Raw genomic sequence first — 15937 nt, 5'->3', positions numbered from 1 at the left:
TTACTGTGTTTATGTCATGTGGCAACTTCTGTAAATACTTGTTCACATCAATGTCCCAGTTATAATTACCACTGGGATTGTTTCAGAAAGCCTCCAAATGTGCCAAAAACGAGCATGGATGCCTCAAATCAGCCAAAGCCTATCGCCTATCGCCTATAGTGCCATGTTGACCATGTACAGAATCTATTAACCTTTCTATCATGACTGTTTGAGGATGTAAAAGGTCACAAGATGTAAATCTAATCATCTTTCTCATCACTACCTTCTATCCCACGAGACTTGAATACTGCACAAAGGTTAGGAAAAAGAAAGGGTAGAGGTGACGGTTGACTGTGTTTTTGTCCTTCTAAGAATCAAACACAAAGGCAACGACACCACACATGACTTCATTTAACTGTTGTCTTGAGGACCCGCCCCAGAGAAGACAAACAATACACTTGGAAAACATTTGGAAAAACTGCAAGAAAAAAGAAGTCAACAGATTGTGTAATATTACAAACTGCCCAGAGAAGTCCATTGTTACCACCACGTGAGAACCATCTCAGCTTTGTTCCTGCATAAATACCGCCTGGTGTTACACCGATGTCACACGAATGACGACCTCTCCCGAGTCGCTGTCCTGGCTGAGGTTGCTTCGGGGCACCAGGCCGGGGCAGATGGGGGCCAAACAGAGGCAGGTCCATGGCTGCGGCCCCAGCTGGGTGGAGTTTAAGTGCCCATTGGGCCCAAAGGTGGCCAGAGGCAACCATAGCGTCCTGGGGACCAATGAGGAATGGCCGGTGCTCGTCTCCTCCATGTCTTTTGCTTTATCGTAGCTCTTAAGATCCCAGTGGAGGTTGACGGCCCGCCAGCGCATGAAGACGTTGTACACCGCCGCCCCCTCGTGGACAATCAAGCCTGTTACAAGGAGAAAAAACTTTAAGGGAATGTTGATCCTCGGATATGGTCAAATAGATTCTTTTTTTAACCCTAATTTATCCAGGTAAGTCAATTAAGAACAACTTCTCATTTGCAACAATGACCTGATCACATTCACACAGTCACACATTCATACCTGGAAGACGCCCAGTACCAAACCAGTCTGATCTGCTGGCTCCATTAATGGGGTTAAGGGCCTTGCTCAAGGGCACCTTAGTGGTGTTAATGAGGGACATGCACTACTCTTTCACTTTTCCCCACCCAGATATTATCCTGCCATTCCAAGCTCGCTTCCTTAAGCCCAAGACTGCCCAATTTGGGGCCCTGTGGGCAACGATTGGCCTGTGCTCCCTTTGTTTTGGCCCAACATGGCATTTGATGCGCTCATGCTTACCTCCTCTTATAGGTGCTGTAAAATCCTAACCATAAGGACTATGAAACTTACATTTGGCACAGCTAATAAGTACTGTACTTTATCCTAGTTTTATGGCAATGTAAAGCACAGTGCTTCACTTTTAAATTAAATAGTAGTAGTAAAGAATTGCGGTATTTTTCAACATCAACATTTATGTTTCCATCCAGATACATTTTAGCCCTTCATATGAAAGAATGTGGGCACCTCTGATCTGAAGGTCAAACTTTAGGAAATGTTCTGAATTAGGTATTGTAATTCATCAAATTTTTTTTCGTCAACATGCTTCATCATCCTCAGCTTCTGGTTTCTTCCATTTCAGAAAACCTCTTTATGAATGACTCAACAGAACGATAGAAAAGCCAATGGTTAAACTCCAACCTGACTTTCACGGCTGAACTCGGGTACGCAGGTTATGGGAAAACCTAAGAGGTATTTGTTGGATGCTTCACTGGTACCAAAGGCTACAAGAGCCTGAATATATCTTAAACCCGTTTTCAGAAGTGTTCAACTTTTGTAGGGCTGCAACTAATGTAATTTTCATTGGCCATTAGTCCGCAATTTATAATCGTTTAGTGGTTTGGTCTATAAAATGTCAGAAAACGGTAAGAAAATGTAAACCAGTGTTTCCCAAAAGCCCAAAATGAAGTCTTCAAATGTCTAGTTTTGGCCACAACTTAAAGATCTTCTGTCACAGAGGAGAGAAGAAAACACTAAATATTCTTTCCTGTACCATCAACTGGTTGTCAAGCCGCCTGTGGATGAAGTACTCATGAAGTACTCATGAAGTACTCATGAAGTACTCATGAAGTACTCATGAAGCAGTTGTTGCCAATCAACAAATGCAAGCTGAGACTTAGGTGCTCTTCCTAAACTAATGCTCCTTCTGTGCTATAGATTTTGTCTTATGTAATCCAAACAGAGAGAAAAAAAAAGGTGAAATCATCTTGTTTTCTTCCGCACAAACAAATTCAATGTTTTCCATAAGGTTTGAACTGGTTGTCCAGGTTTTTTAACTTTAGGTTCAACAGTTTTTTGACCAAATAAAATGAACTTGCTCCTCCATACATCAGTGCTTTTCTTTTATATTCCAGCCAGATCACTAAGGTCCTCTCTTTTAAATGTTTCTCATATGTCCAATAAAAGTACCAGGGACTGGCATTCTGATTTTAGAACTGTATTTTATGTATTTAAATATTTTAAATCTTTTTAATCTGGCAGTACGTAATTGGAGTCCATTGGAGTAGTGTCATAGCGTTAGTATAAAGTGTTAATTATTGGAGATCATATCATTTTTTAGCTCCAGTGTTTATTTTATTCTGTTTTTGTCTCTTTTTTTTTACACTTTTGACGCTTTAGACACTAATTTATTATCTTTAGTTTTACAGTTATTTTGGAAATTTATGGTCAATAAACTTAATTATTAGGAAATTATGCCTAATGTTTGAGTTAGAAAAGCAGATATTAGGAATTATTTGGACTAAAATTAAAGGAATGGATGTTGATGGATAATCACAGATTGGAATATGTCAACTTTTACTCAACACTATTTCAACAACACTTCAATTCTTTTCTCCAAATGTTATAAAATTGGATAAGACGCCCAAAAATTAATGAAAGTAGAGATGTGTACTTGGCAAAGAGCGTTGTGTGAAATCAATCATGTTATTTTGGGGAATTAAATAGAACATTGATATGGGACAACGGGTCGATTTGACCCGAGGACAACATGAGGGTTGAATTAGTTCTTGAAGCACTGGGCTGCATGCTTGCATGAAAAGTGCTAGATAAAGTCAAGTTGAGTTTAGAGGATACTGTTTACATTCTGCAGGCTCACCTAAGCAGACCAGGTCCATGAAGCCGTACATGCCGTAGCAGATCTGAAAGAGGATGTCTCGGCGCTGCCAGATGGCCTGCGGGCTCAGAGTGGACCACAGCAGCCAGGAGATGCTGGCCACCAGGAAGAGAGAGCCCAGGAACACGGCGATGATCTGCACCTTCTCCACCAGGGTGATGGTGATGGACTGCCACTGCACACAGAGAGAAACTAAGCATCAGCTAGCAGGCTGAAGGGGTGAGAGAAACAAACTACTGCTGCAAGAGCCTGTCCTCTCTACTGCATTAAAGTGCCCATATTATGAAAAGAAAAAAGAAAAACTCTCCGTGCTGTTTTGAGTGAGATGTGGTTTCTGAATGTCCTCTGTCTTCAGTCTCTGGGTGAGCTGTTATGTCCATAAGATGGCAAGCATGTAAAACGAGATACACAATTGTGGGGTGGTGATGGTGCAGTGGATATATGACCCATGCCTTTGGTGTGGGAGACCTGGGTCCGATTCCCACTGTGAACATCAACCAAGTATCCCTGAGCAAGACCCTTAACCCCTAGTTGCTCCAGGGGCATGTGACCTCTGACATATATATAGCAAATTTAAGTCGCTTTGGATAAACCGCGTCAGCTAAATGACATGTAATGTAGTAATTTTTTGTGTAGGTGTGTTTATTTCAACATGGATATTTTTGAAGATTGAAAGATCTTTTTTTATGCTGAGCGGAGGATTGTTTTAGAAGACTTTGGGCAGACTGAGTGGACCGAAGCTTTGCAAAGCCTCAGCTGTGCTTGTTCAGTCTGCCAGGGACTCAAGTCCCATCTGGATCCAACAGATTTGAAAAGGCTTGAATGTTCTTTATTTAGAGGTTGTAGAAACGATTGCAAATGTGTTCAATATTTCACTAAAGAAAAGATAAGAGTGTTTCCACAGGTGACCCTGACTAGCTTTACATGTGCATCCTTTTCAGTTTTTTGCCCTTATTCCGAGAAAAAAAGATGATTTTGCGACTTAGCTGTCTGCTAAAATAGGATTTTTAGGAAAAGAGAAGTTTTCCAGGATTTAAAGACTTGCTGGAGCGTGGGAACACAGCGTCCTTCTTTCATTCCTTCAACCAGCTTCTTGAAAAGGTCGGCGTAGCGATGTGTGCTCATATCCAAAAACCTGTTGATATCCAATTTTTGATTATGTTTAAAAGTAGCTGTGTTTCTCCTTCTTATCGGGTCTGCAGCCCTGCAAACTGCAATGCGGTGTATAAAGGCCCAAAGAATGTCTCTAAAACTTTAATAATACAGGAATTCTCCTACATGTCTTAATTGGAAAATGCTAGTTTTGGAAAAAGGCCTTATTCACGTGTTCACGCATGATGTGTATCCAAGGGCGTAAGTTTGGGTTCAACATTTAGGGGGTTGAGGTTTCTACTTTGGAGCAAAATTGAACTTTTGAGCATATAAAAAACTAAATTTTCTGCATTCTGGGGGATCATTCTGCATCCATTTATGGTGCAAATGTCTTCATTTATTTAAAAGGAAATTATAATAGGTATTTTCTTGGGGGGGGGGGGGGGGGGTGTGCACTGGCCAGTTTTATTTATTGGGGGGAGGGTTGTAACCCCCTGATCACCCCTGTAAATTACGCCTATGTCTGTACCATGTTCTGAATATTTTCATTTTCAAAATAATAGTTGAATATTGGTATGCATGTAAACATACTGTAAACATGTGTGCTGAGAGTTTCTTACTGTGGCAACTCAAAATTGATAGCTCCAACGTTGCCCCCTCCACCCGCAATCTTGGAACCATCTTTGATCCCGCCTTCTCCTTTGTACGGCATGTCAAGACAGACAGAAAGTGGAAAGGAAACATTTACCTGCCGAGGCGTCTTCAGGTTGATGGCGATGACGTGGAAGCGGTAGCAGCAGAGCTCGCAGGTCCAGCAGCCGCGCTCGCTGATCCACTTCAGCAGGCAGTGCTGGTGGGTGTACCGCACCGAACCGTCGCACCGGCACGGGTTCAACAGGTCGCCCTGGAGACCCGACAGAGGGCAAAGGTCAAACGTGAACGGAGATTAAATGGGGCCAACAAGTGGTAGAATATTCTGGAGGGTTGTTGGATACCTACAGCTGCAAAAATGAATCAAATAATCGATTAGTTTTCAACTATGACCATATAGATGCAAAACAAGTTTTTGCTGCCAATTAAAAAAAATTAAATTTAAAAGAAAAAATTTAAAAACGAAAAGAAAAATTAAAGAAATTGCTGCTAATTAGAAAATGAAGTTCAAGTCTTCCTTTTTATGTCTTCCTTTTCTTTTTTGTCTGTCATGTCTACGTATGTTTTCTTTGTTCGTAAACCAAAACTGTAAAGAGTCTTTGAGTGTTCAGAAAAGCGCTATAAAAAATAAATGTATTATTATTATTATTATTATTATTGACTTTAAACAGACATAAACTGGAATTTGTCCTGGTGCCAGACAGATTAAAAAAGGCAATACATAACACAGGAACATACAGTTCATAAAAGACAATCACAGTCATTCAAAGCAGTAAAAAGCTGTAAAGACCTCGTGATATTGCAACTTCCCATGAAGTGTCTTGTGCAGTCTTTAAAGTGCATTTGAATAATGTGCATTTAGTCATTTTGTCTGAGCATTAAAGAGCCTGATAGTGGCAGGGTAAGTGCTATTACACAAGCGTGATGTTTTGCCCCTGAGACTTTGAACTCTCTTCTCAGAAGACAGTAGTTGGAAGAGGAACCTGGCAGGGTGGGAGGGGTTGTCTAGCACTTTCTGCGCTTAAATCAGAAATACACACCAACACATCAACTAAAAGAGATATGGTAGTGAAATTGATAGGTTGATATTAATCAAAAGCATAAAAAAGTTGAGCTTTTAGGGTAGAGACAGCATGAAAGGACACTAGGGTGCAGGAATAGATCAGAATGTGGAAGGGAGTAGAAGTGTCTCACACATAAGGAGTGTGTCAAAGGTAACTCTGTTTCACAGAAATAGATTAACTGACCACTGCAGGACAAGAAGACTATAAGATACCCAGTTATTCTGATGTTTGTTGGTCACTCTTGACATCCGTGTGTGTACAGAGTCGGCTCACTGTGTCATGAAGGTTCGTTCACTGTTTGAATAAAGCTGCAAATAATTTAAAATCCTTGGATTCGTCATCGTTAAAGTCTTCATCATCATCATCATCTCCTGATCTCAACCCTTTATCAGAAATGATGAGCAACATCAATAAAAAAAAAAGCTTTAAGGCTCTACGAAAATTGATTTGGATACCCAAAGGAAACACAAGGAAACTATTAATGAGAGGCCAGACACAGGAGAGAAAGCCCGGGTGTAGTGAACTGGTGGAACAAAGGTTATACTTTGTAAAAACACTGGTCTTTTGAAATGAATTAGTTACTCTGGGAAGATAAATGCTGCCAGAATCCAAATGGAAGCAAAAGCAAAAGCAGATGTAAAGGAGCTTTCCTTTCACACAAATTCAACAATGTAACATGGAGACAGCGGAACAAAGACTGCTGTGACACGCTGTCACGAAATGGGCCTGCAGAGTGTCGGATTTCAGAGACGGGTGGACACAGTGTCCATTTGTCCCCCCCCCCCCCCCGAAGGTCCACATCTGTCCATCCACCTCCAGGAAGACATGCAGACAGACCGATGCATCACTTGGGGATGATATAGATTCAGTCTTTGTCATCCACCTCTGACATGACCGTTCAACTTTTTAAGTTTTTCTGGGTCAAAATTTTTTTCAACGTTTTTCATGTCTTTTCCGTCAATAATCTTTTTTAATTTTATTTTTGGGGGCTTTTCCCTTTATTATAGTGACAGTGGATAGACATGAAAGGGGGAGATAGATGGGGGGATGACACGCAGCAAAGGGCAACAGGTCAGACTCAAACCCGGGCCGCTGCAGGACTCAGTCTACATGGGGCCTCCTACTGGGTGAGCTAGAGGCCGCCCCCCTTTTCCGACACTTTTGTGTTCCTTTTCGTTTTTTTATGCACATTTTGACGTTTTTGTGTTTTCTTACAAATGATTTTGTCACTTTTTTCAACGTTCTTTTATAACAACTTATTTTTAAAATGCTATGAAATTGAATAAAAATTTTGAAGAGCATTGTAGGAACCATTCACGTTATTTGATTTAAAAGTTTGTTGAAAGAAACCCAAATTTCTGATATAGAAACATTTTGGAAATGGGTCAAATTTGACCCGAGGCCAACAGGAGGGTTAAAGCGTAACTCTTGCCAAAATGCAACTTAGTTGTTTTTTTTGTGAATGTACCCGAGTCAAACTTTCATTTAAAAGCATAATGAGGATGGAAATGTCACTTTTAAGAATGACTGTATTTTCATTTCGCAGTCAAATTACCTTTTAAATGGGAGAGCTAGGGGCGCTACTATGATAGCATCAAAATTACTATTTTTAAAACACAAAGAAGACTTGACACAACATGACACTTTGCTCCAAGTATCACCAGAGTCTCTACACATGAACTCAGCATTGAGAACATTGTTGGTGTACACAGAGTTTAATAAAAAGAAAGGTTTTGAACGACTCCTTTTAGCAGTTGTTTTTTTCTACTTGCCGCCATCTTGGCTTTTTAGAAATCTCTGTGTACGCAAACAATGTTCTCAATGCTGAGTTCATGTGTAGAGCCCCTGGTGATACTTGGAGCAAAGTGTCATGTTGTGTCGAGTCTTCTTAGTGGTTTTAAAAATAGTGATGTTCATGCTATCATAGTAGCGCCCCTAACTCTCCCATTCAAGAGGCAATTTTACCCCAAAACCATCCTCATTATGCTTTTAAACTTAAGTTTTACTTGGTGTCAGCATTGAGAGGTGCTAGGAGCTGCTGTGTGACCCGCTCTCAATCAGACTTGTGATACCTGTGCCTATTTTCATCTTCCTTTTAAAGGTTGTTTTAAGTTGCCTCGTGTTGTGCGGGACCAAATAAAATTGCCTTATTTACCGTTTGTTTTCTGTCCCGAGTTTATTAGTTTAAACTGTTTCCGTCCTCCACCCCTAGACTACTTTGGGTCGTAAGACTTTTTGGGGGCTCGTCCGGGAGCATTTGTTTGCACTGTTTTTATTGTCTGTTAAGGTAACACTTGGGTACAATCCCATTTTGGCAGAGTTAAGCTTTAATTAGCTACAGCAGCTACTTAACATTCATATCTTGTCCAGTGTTTCTTTCAGCAGTGAGAGAACCTTTAAGAAACAGAAAGAAACAGATTTTGGGTCGATACTAAAGCCGTCTCCACCACATTAATCATGTGTCCATTTCCAAGGTCTATGTGTCAACCTTCCCATCATCTAGAAATCCTTGTTTAAGGGCTCAGTTTGGCCTATTCTTCCAGCGAGTCATGCATCAAAGAAAATACATGACTCGCTCACCGGAGGGCTTTACCAGCATCGCTCCGATCAATGATCATTTCTCAAAGCTACAACACATGGCGGATATTAACGGCGTGGGTGCAGCATGGCATTAATCAGCACTGCCAGATCTATTTGTTCTGGGTTTTCTTTTTCTTTTTTCTTCCTCCTCGAGGCCTTCCTTAAGCAGCCATTGTTGTAGCTTTGACCTGCCGGCTGGGCTGTGAGTGGCATATTAATAGTATATTAAGGTCAGTGGTCAGGCAGCTCGTTTTTCATCTTGTCATATTAACCTTGTGGGTTTAAAAGGACCTCGGAGGCTTTCACTTGGATAAACTGTAGCGGGTCGGCTATGTACTGAAGACGTGATAAAAACCAGCATCAAGGAGGATTTTAATACGTTTCTGAAATCTCTGAGGGGACATTTGATGAAAATATTCCACTTATTTTAGTGTTATGAAAGCCAATGGAGTCTGGACTGCACTAGAAAGTCAACAAGGCTGAACTGAAGAGCAGGGGTGGAAAGTGAATCAGTATAGGTACTCAAGTACTGTACTTCAGTACAAATGTTGAACTACTTGTACTTTACTTTTCATGCCACTTTCTACTTCTACTTCGCTACATTTCAGAGAGAAATATTGTACTTTTTACTCCACTACATTCATCTGACAGCTTTAGTTACAAGTTACTTTACACATTAAGATTCCTGCACATATAAATAATCAGTTTTTATTATAAATGAAAATTGCCACCAATATAACGACTTACAAGTTCACCTGAGATGATGAGAACATTAAACACACTGTTTGGAATGTTTCCATTTTCTAAAATGGGAGGATTTTTCTTTACTTTTAATAGTTTGAGTACATTTTCCTGATAATACTTAAAGACTTTTACTTAAGGACCATCTTTAATGCATGACTTTTACTTGTCGCAGAGTATTTTACAGTGTGGTATTGGTAATTTTACTTAAGTTAAGGATCTGAATACTTTTTCCACCGCTGCTGAAGATTGGTAATAGAACTATAGCATGTCCATGTACAGTATGGTCACCAAAAACCAGAGTCTGGTAGGACCAGGCTAATGAGCCAGAGTCTGGTAGGACCAAGCCAATGGACCAGAGTCTGGTAGGACCGGGCTAATGGGCCAGAGTCTGGTAGGACCAAGCCAATGGACCAGAGTCTGGTAGGACCGGGCTAATGGGCCAGAGTCTGGTAAAACCAGGCTAATAACTCAGTGCATCCATAACAAATTTGAGTTGAGAATTTGTTTTTGCTCTCTGCTACTTCCTTATGACCCTAACGCTGATATATTGCAAGTTCAACATTGGTCAAAATTCTAACCAGCCATCCACCGATGCTGATTAACCTTCACTCTTCCTCACTCTCATCCGCTCAGCTGTGACTATTTCACAGTGTCATATTTCTGTTTTGCAATCTTCTTGATAACCGGCGAGCCGGCCCGGCCTGCGGCCTTGTATCAAAATCAAATATCAGTCTGGACCCGGAGGCAGAGCTATTAGATTAGCTCTGCTAATAGCTATAGCCTACGTTCAAAAGACAGGATATTCACTTAGGCCTTTACTGCCCTGACTCCTCTCTTTCCCTTTAGCTCTGGCGAGGATAAATGGTCCCTCACCGAGGCTCGCTGTCACGAGCCAAATGGGCCTGCAGAGTGTCAGATTACAGAGACGGGCGGACACAGTGTCCATTTGTCCTCCAAGGTCCACATCTGTCCATCCACCTCCAGGAAGACACACAGACAGACCGATGCATCACTTGGGGATTATATAGATTCAGTCTTTGTCATCCACCTCTGACGTGAAGCAGTTTGTTGATTGTACAACTGGGAAGACCTGGACTTAAATTTAAGTCACCTCTACACAGGAATTTGAAAAATTACTATGTGTTTTATAGGCTGCCCCTCCTAGTCAAACAGTCGACTAATCAGTAAGTCGACTTAGTCTTTAGTCAATTAGTCATTAATGCTTTTTTTCATGTAGAATGACTTATTTTTAAGAAACACATGAGCACAAAACTAACCAATCAGTCATATAGCTGCTGTCTGGGCCTTGAAGACCTCATATCGTCACTGTCAGGTGAAAACCTTGTACGTCCAAAACTGTTGCTTTTCAGGAAATTAACAACATTATTTTGAAAATATTATATGGAGGTATTTACCTTCGACAAAGTGGGATGAAATCGCTTATTTGCAAAACCCAAAGACAGACGTAACAGGTGATAACACAAGAAATTGTGCATGCTGTACTGAATTAGCCAAGAAGAGCATACTAATGAATTGTGCCTCTGTTTTAACACTTACTAATGAATTGTCCTGTTCTTTCCTCTCTGTTTTTCCTTGTATTACACAGCATATCAAATGTTACTATTGTATATCTTTTGTCATTTTTTTATTGGATGGAAATTAGCCCTCGGTCTACAATCAGGCATTTTTACCTGTAATATTGTACATGTTCAGCAATGTGTATTGTCCTGAAATATTAAATAAAATGAAAAATGTAATGACAAAATATGGCAATACAAGGTTTCTGACTGACAGTGACAAAATCTAACAACCTCAACAAAATCAAACATCTATGATAGTGCAGAAAAGTTACTTTGGACCAATACAGGACCTGGATTTCAGCACCACGGACAGCTCCAATAAGGACTCTCATCATTGGACTGTCTAACAGCTGAGTTTCTAGAGATGAAAAGTGATTGAATACATGTTTTCTACTCTGCTACATTTCAGGGAGAAATAGTGTCAACTCTACCGAGAGTGCAGCGCATTATGTTGTTCATCACAACCGGTTGCAATCTTTGTTGTATATTGAATTTTTCACAATGCAATGTTATATCCCTTGAGATTTCACAAACAAAACATATGATCATCTACTGACATCGAATGTTTTTCAGTTACCCAACAGCTACAATTTTGACTTGTTAGAATTACAGTTCTGTCCTTGTGAACCAGCCGTTTGTATGTAATGTAATTTGTATTTAACCCTCGTGTTGTCTTCCCGCCGACCTGCGAAGGGTTGTTTTTCTGAGTCAAAATTTCAACGTTGTAGTCGTCTTTTTGACCCTTTTGTCTCTTTCCAACGATGTTTTTGTCACTTTTTCAACGTTTGTTGACTTTTTTTCAGCCTTTTCAAATTTCTGTTTTTTTCTCCAGTTTTTAAAGCTTTTTGACATTTTTGTCACTTTATTAAGCATTGTTTCACATTTTTGCCCCCCTTTTTTTTTACATTTTCTTCTTCTTTTTTACATTTGTCACACAAGTTCTTTTATCAATTAGTATTTTCTCCAAATGCTATAAATTGCCAAAAAACACAGATTTAATGAAAGTAGTGCACTGATTATTTAATTAACTTGTGAGGAGCGTTGTAGGGAACCCTCCATGTTACGTTTTTTTACCCAAATTTCTGATATAGAAAGATCAAATCATTTCCTGTTGACCTCAGACGGCTGTAAACCCTGTGGGACTAAAGTGTGACGTTACCTCTGGACACTTATGCAGCTGCGATTGTATTTTAAACTGCTTTCAAAATGAATTTGTGTTCTTTCTTGCGTGACTTTGATGCAGTACACATTGTTACTGTGTACTCAGTCAGTGGTTCCAAAGAGGGAGGTTTAAGGACCTCTAGGGATCCTCCAAGGGGTCCTCAAGCATAATGAGGAATACTTTGGAGTCATTACAGATAACTAACTACTGACTTTATATACTGTACCAACACATTAACTGCAATTAGTAATTTCTGTGGAAAGGTTCTCTGGTCATGGTGGAAGCGTAATGCGGCTACGAGTCCCTCTGGCTCGCTGTGGTTGCAGATTTTAAAGCACCGGTGATCCATTATGTTAGGAAATGGTTACAGTCGTCTTTAAGTCTTTTCTGATATTATTACGGAGTGCATGTTCCTGTAGCATGTCAAGAAAGGCTTGACTTTAAGTGTTTAATATACTGTTGGGTAATTGAAAAACATTTGATGTTGCCAGGTGATCATATGTTTCATTTGTAAAAATCTGTAAGGATATAACGATGCATTGTGAATCGGGTAAAAATCGTTATACAATCAAGATTAAAATCGGTTGTGATTTAAAAAAACAAACACATAATGCGCTGCACTCTCGGTAGAGTTGACATTATTTCTCCCTGAACTGTAGCAGAGTAGAAAACATGTATTCAATCACTTTTCATCTCTAGAAACTCAGCTGTTAGACAGTCCAATGATGAGAGTCCTTGTTGGAGCTGTCCGTGGTGCTGAAATCCAGGTCCTGTATTGGTCCAAAGTAACTTTTCTGCACTATCATAGATGTTTGATTTTGTTGAAGTTGCTACGTATTGTCACTGTCACTCAGAAACCTTATATCGCCATTAAAATATTGTTTTCATTTCCTGAGAAGCAACAGTTTTGGATGTACAAGGTTTGCACCTGACAGTGACGATATAAGGTCGTCAAGGCCCAGGTAGTTTCCATTAACCCTCCTGTTGTCCTCGGGTCAAATTTGACCCCTTTAAAAAAATCTCTATGTCTGATATATGGGTTTCTTTTTAACCAAATTACCACAAAAAATAGATTGGATTCCTTACAACACTCTTTACAAACCCAACTGATCACTTGCATTCCTGAGTAAACTCATCTGTACGTCCCTCTGATCTTATCTGTTAGTCAAATAATTCAAAATCTTTACTTTTTTAACTCAAATATTAGGTATACCTCTGTTTAAATGAGGGTTATGGACCGTAAATTACAATAAGTAGTAAAACTAGTGGTTGTAAGGTGGTGTTGGTGAATACTTAAAAACAAAAAAGTCTGAAAAAGGGACAAAAATGACAAATCTTTGTCTGTTTTTGACCCGGGAGGACAACACAAGGGTTAACCTGGCTGACTGGGTCTGTGTGGGGGTGTATGGGGTGGACTGATTGATTGACATCTTCCTGAGTCTCCTCCTGTTAGCTCTGTCGCACTTGACAGAACAGGACAAATGACAGCTTTCTTATTCTTATTGGTAGAAAAGACTGTGGCCAATACGTTTCCATCTAAGCCCTGGTACACCTCCAACCTGAGCAGAGGTCTAATCAGACAGAATCTTTGAAATCACCTGTGTGGGTAAATGGGAGGTTTTACATTTTGGTTCTGCTTGGCTCTCTTTAGTACTGAAAACCATCCGATCAGACCAGTTTCCAGCATGTCAAAACAGAAGATTCTGAATCAGAATCAGCTTTATTTGCCTGGTAGGAGGACACATACGAGCAATTTTGCTTTGGATCACCATTGCTCTCAATGCGCTTGCAATAGATAATATATACACATTCTAAACAGAAACAATATAGACAGGTCGAGGAAATAGTTATGATAGTTATTTTCTTAATTATGGAGCATAGTGCAAAGACGATGTGCAGCTCTGTGATGATCTCTGTGCCCACACCATCATTCAATTTAAATAACCCCCCCTATTGACAAAAAACAGCACTTTAAACCTAATAACCCAATAGAGAGATACGATATTTGATAACAGAAATATGACACATATCCGATCTGTTTCACACACACACGTCAGTAGTATTTCCATTTACCTGCTCTGCGCCTTGGAAGCAGATCCGGCAGCTGGGAGTGGGGATGCAGGTCTCGCTGCTGCAGTTTGAGTGCATCGTCTGCTCCTTGCACGATGCCCCCCCGACCGCCCCTTCCTCGCTGGAAAAATTCCCCCCGTTGCTCCCCTCACCTGCTCCCCTGCAGCCCCGGCCCTCCCGGCAGCCCTCTCTGTCCTCTGCCTGCTTTGGTGCCCCGTCCTCATCCTCGGGGTGCCGACGTCCTTGGCGGTCCAGTGGCTCGCCTCCATCCCAGGTGTGGCGGTCGGTGATGCCGGTGTCTTCTCCCCTCGTCTCCCCGCAAGCTGCACCCGCCTCTCCCTCCTCTGTGTTCATAATACAATAAAAGGTCGGTGTGAAGTGATGCAGCCTTTAGGCTCCCAGATCCAGGTCCTGTGGGCGACTATGCGTGGATACCGAGCCAATGTGCTCCCTCCTGTATCCGCACCTATGGTGTGGCAGCCTGGCGGAGATAAGCGGCCGGATCCCCTCGGTGCTGGGGCCCGTTGCTCGGTTGGAACCCCCTCATGCGCTCCGGAGACCCGGGGAGCATTTCCAAGCAGCCTCCATGCATCGCAACAGGACTCAGCCGTCCTGAAGCGCCGCGAATCCCCCACCCTTTCCTCCTCTTCCTCCTCCGCCTCTTCACTCCCAACCGAGGAAGCTCACAGTTACACAGCGGCTGTGGCGTAGGGAAGCCCGTCCTCCAAACGGGACAACCCGGGTTAAAACCGGGGCACTGTTCACCCTGCTGATGGGCTCTTGAGCAAGAATCCTCAGATGCAAGTTCCCTGGTTCGTGCGCTCTCAGGAGGCAAAAAAGCTCATTTCCCCGGGGAGATGCCCAATAAATCACATCATTATCCCATTAATATGATAAAGGAGATAACTTTACAGACCCGTGCGCCATTGGAGATTATAAACCCTTCTTAGGGAGACTCACCCATCTCAGCCCCCCTAAAAATTATAATAAATAATTTTAAAAAAAGCATTTAAATCATTTTTAGTGCTTAAGTTAAGAGTTTGCGATCTTGTCTGTTAGTGACAGGACGAACAATTCCAGGTCCAAAGGGCCGGAACCAGGTTTATCATCCTGTGTGTCTGATGCACCTGTAACCACGTCAGTGAAAGGGTTAACAGAAACCAAGTGTTGGCCAATCAGAGGAGGTTGTGCCAGACTCCCGCCTTTTGGTTTAGTCTCTATCTGATCTGTCAGAGGGAGTCCAGGAGGGGGGGGGGGGGGGGGGGGGGGTGTAGTTCCCAGAGAAGAAGAAGTTGATTTCATGGAAGATCAGAACTAAAATTCTTAATTATTTGCTTACAAGCTGCAACTGATTTCCTCATACTTGATACCTATAGGCTACTTGAGTTTTATTTTTATTTATTTATTTATCTTGTATTCTTTTATCAACTGTCTATATTAATGACCTTAACTGTTTATTGTCTAATAATAATGGATGGAATGGGGAGGATATGCATGGATGGTTTTGGTGTGATGGAGAGCTTTCATCTTTTGTCTATCAGTAGCTATGTGTGTATGTTTGTGATGTATGTTTTTTTTTCTTCTTTTAGGTCCCCTCAAGTTGTTTGGTTAATTGTTTTGTCTAATTCTGAATGTATGTTCTTGCCTATAAGGACCCCCTTGAAAACAAGATGCTACATGTCAAGGGTTTATTCCTAATAAGGAATTTCAAGAATGTAAGCAACTAAAATTGCTAAATGTTAGAACATTGGTCGTTAACTGAGACTTACAAAGTTTCAGGTTTAGTTCCATTATTGTGTAAATAAATTA

At 41.0% G+C, this 15937-nt stretch overlaps 1 protein-coding gene across 1 annotated transcript; it reads right to left on the bottom strand.

Moving 5' to 3' along the window:
* Positions 1–343: 343 nt before the first annotated feature.
* On the bottom strand, positions 344–14561 carry marchf11 (membrane-associated ring finger (C3HC4) 11). The gene is made up of 4 exons (XM_032531104.1): positions 14132–14561; positions 5026–5181; positions 3168–3360; positions 344–897 (listed from the first exon to the last, which is right to left on the bottom strand). The coding sequence occupies exons 1-4, from the start codon at positions 14480–14482 to the stop codon at positions 575–577; spliced, it is 1023 nt and encodes a 340-aa protein (XP_032386995.1). The 5' UTR covers positions 14483–14561; the 3' UTR covers positions 344–574.
* Between the last annotated feature and the right edge of the window lie 1376 nt (positions 14562–15937).

This window comes from Etheostoma spectabile, chromosome 12 (assembly GCF_008692095.1).
Source record: "Etheostoma spectabile isolate EspeVRDwgs_2016 chromosome 12, UIUC_Espe_1.0, whole genome shotgun sequence".
Taxonomy (NCBI): Eukaryota; Metazoa; Chordata; class Actinopteri; order Perciformes; family Percidae; genus Etheostoma; species Etheostoma spectabile.
The sequence above is the reverse complement of the archived record's forward strand: the minus strand, read 5'-3'. Positions and strand labels throughout refer to the sequence as shown.

Excerpts from the sequence above, each read along its gene's own strand:
- marchf11 (XM_032531104.1), bottom strand. The coding sequence starts at position 14,482 with ATGAACACAGAGGAGGGAGAGGCGGGTGCAGCTTGCGGGGAGACGAGG. Across the intron at positions 3,361-5,025 it reads ACCTGAAGACGCCTCGGCAG|TGGCAGTCCATCACCATCAC; the intron begins GTAAATGTTTCC and ends CTCTGTGTGCAG. Across the intron at positions 898-3,167 it reads CATGGACCTGGTCTGCTTAG|GCTTGATTGTCCACGAGGGG; the intron begins GTGAGCCTGCAG and ends TCCTTGTAACAG.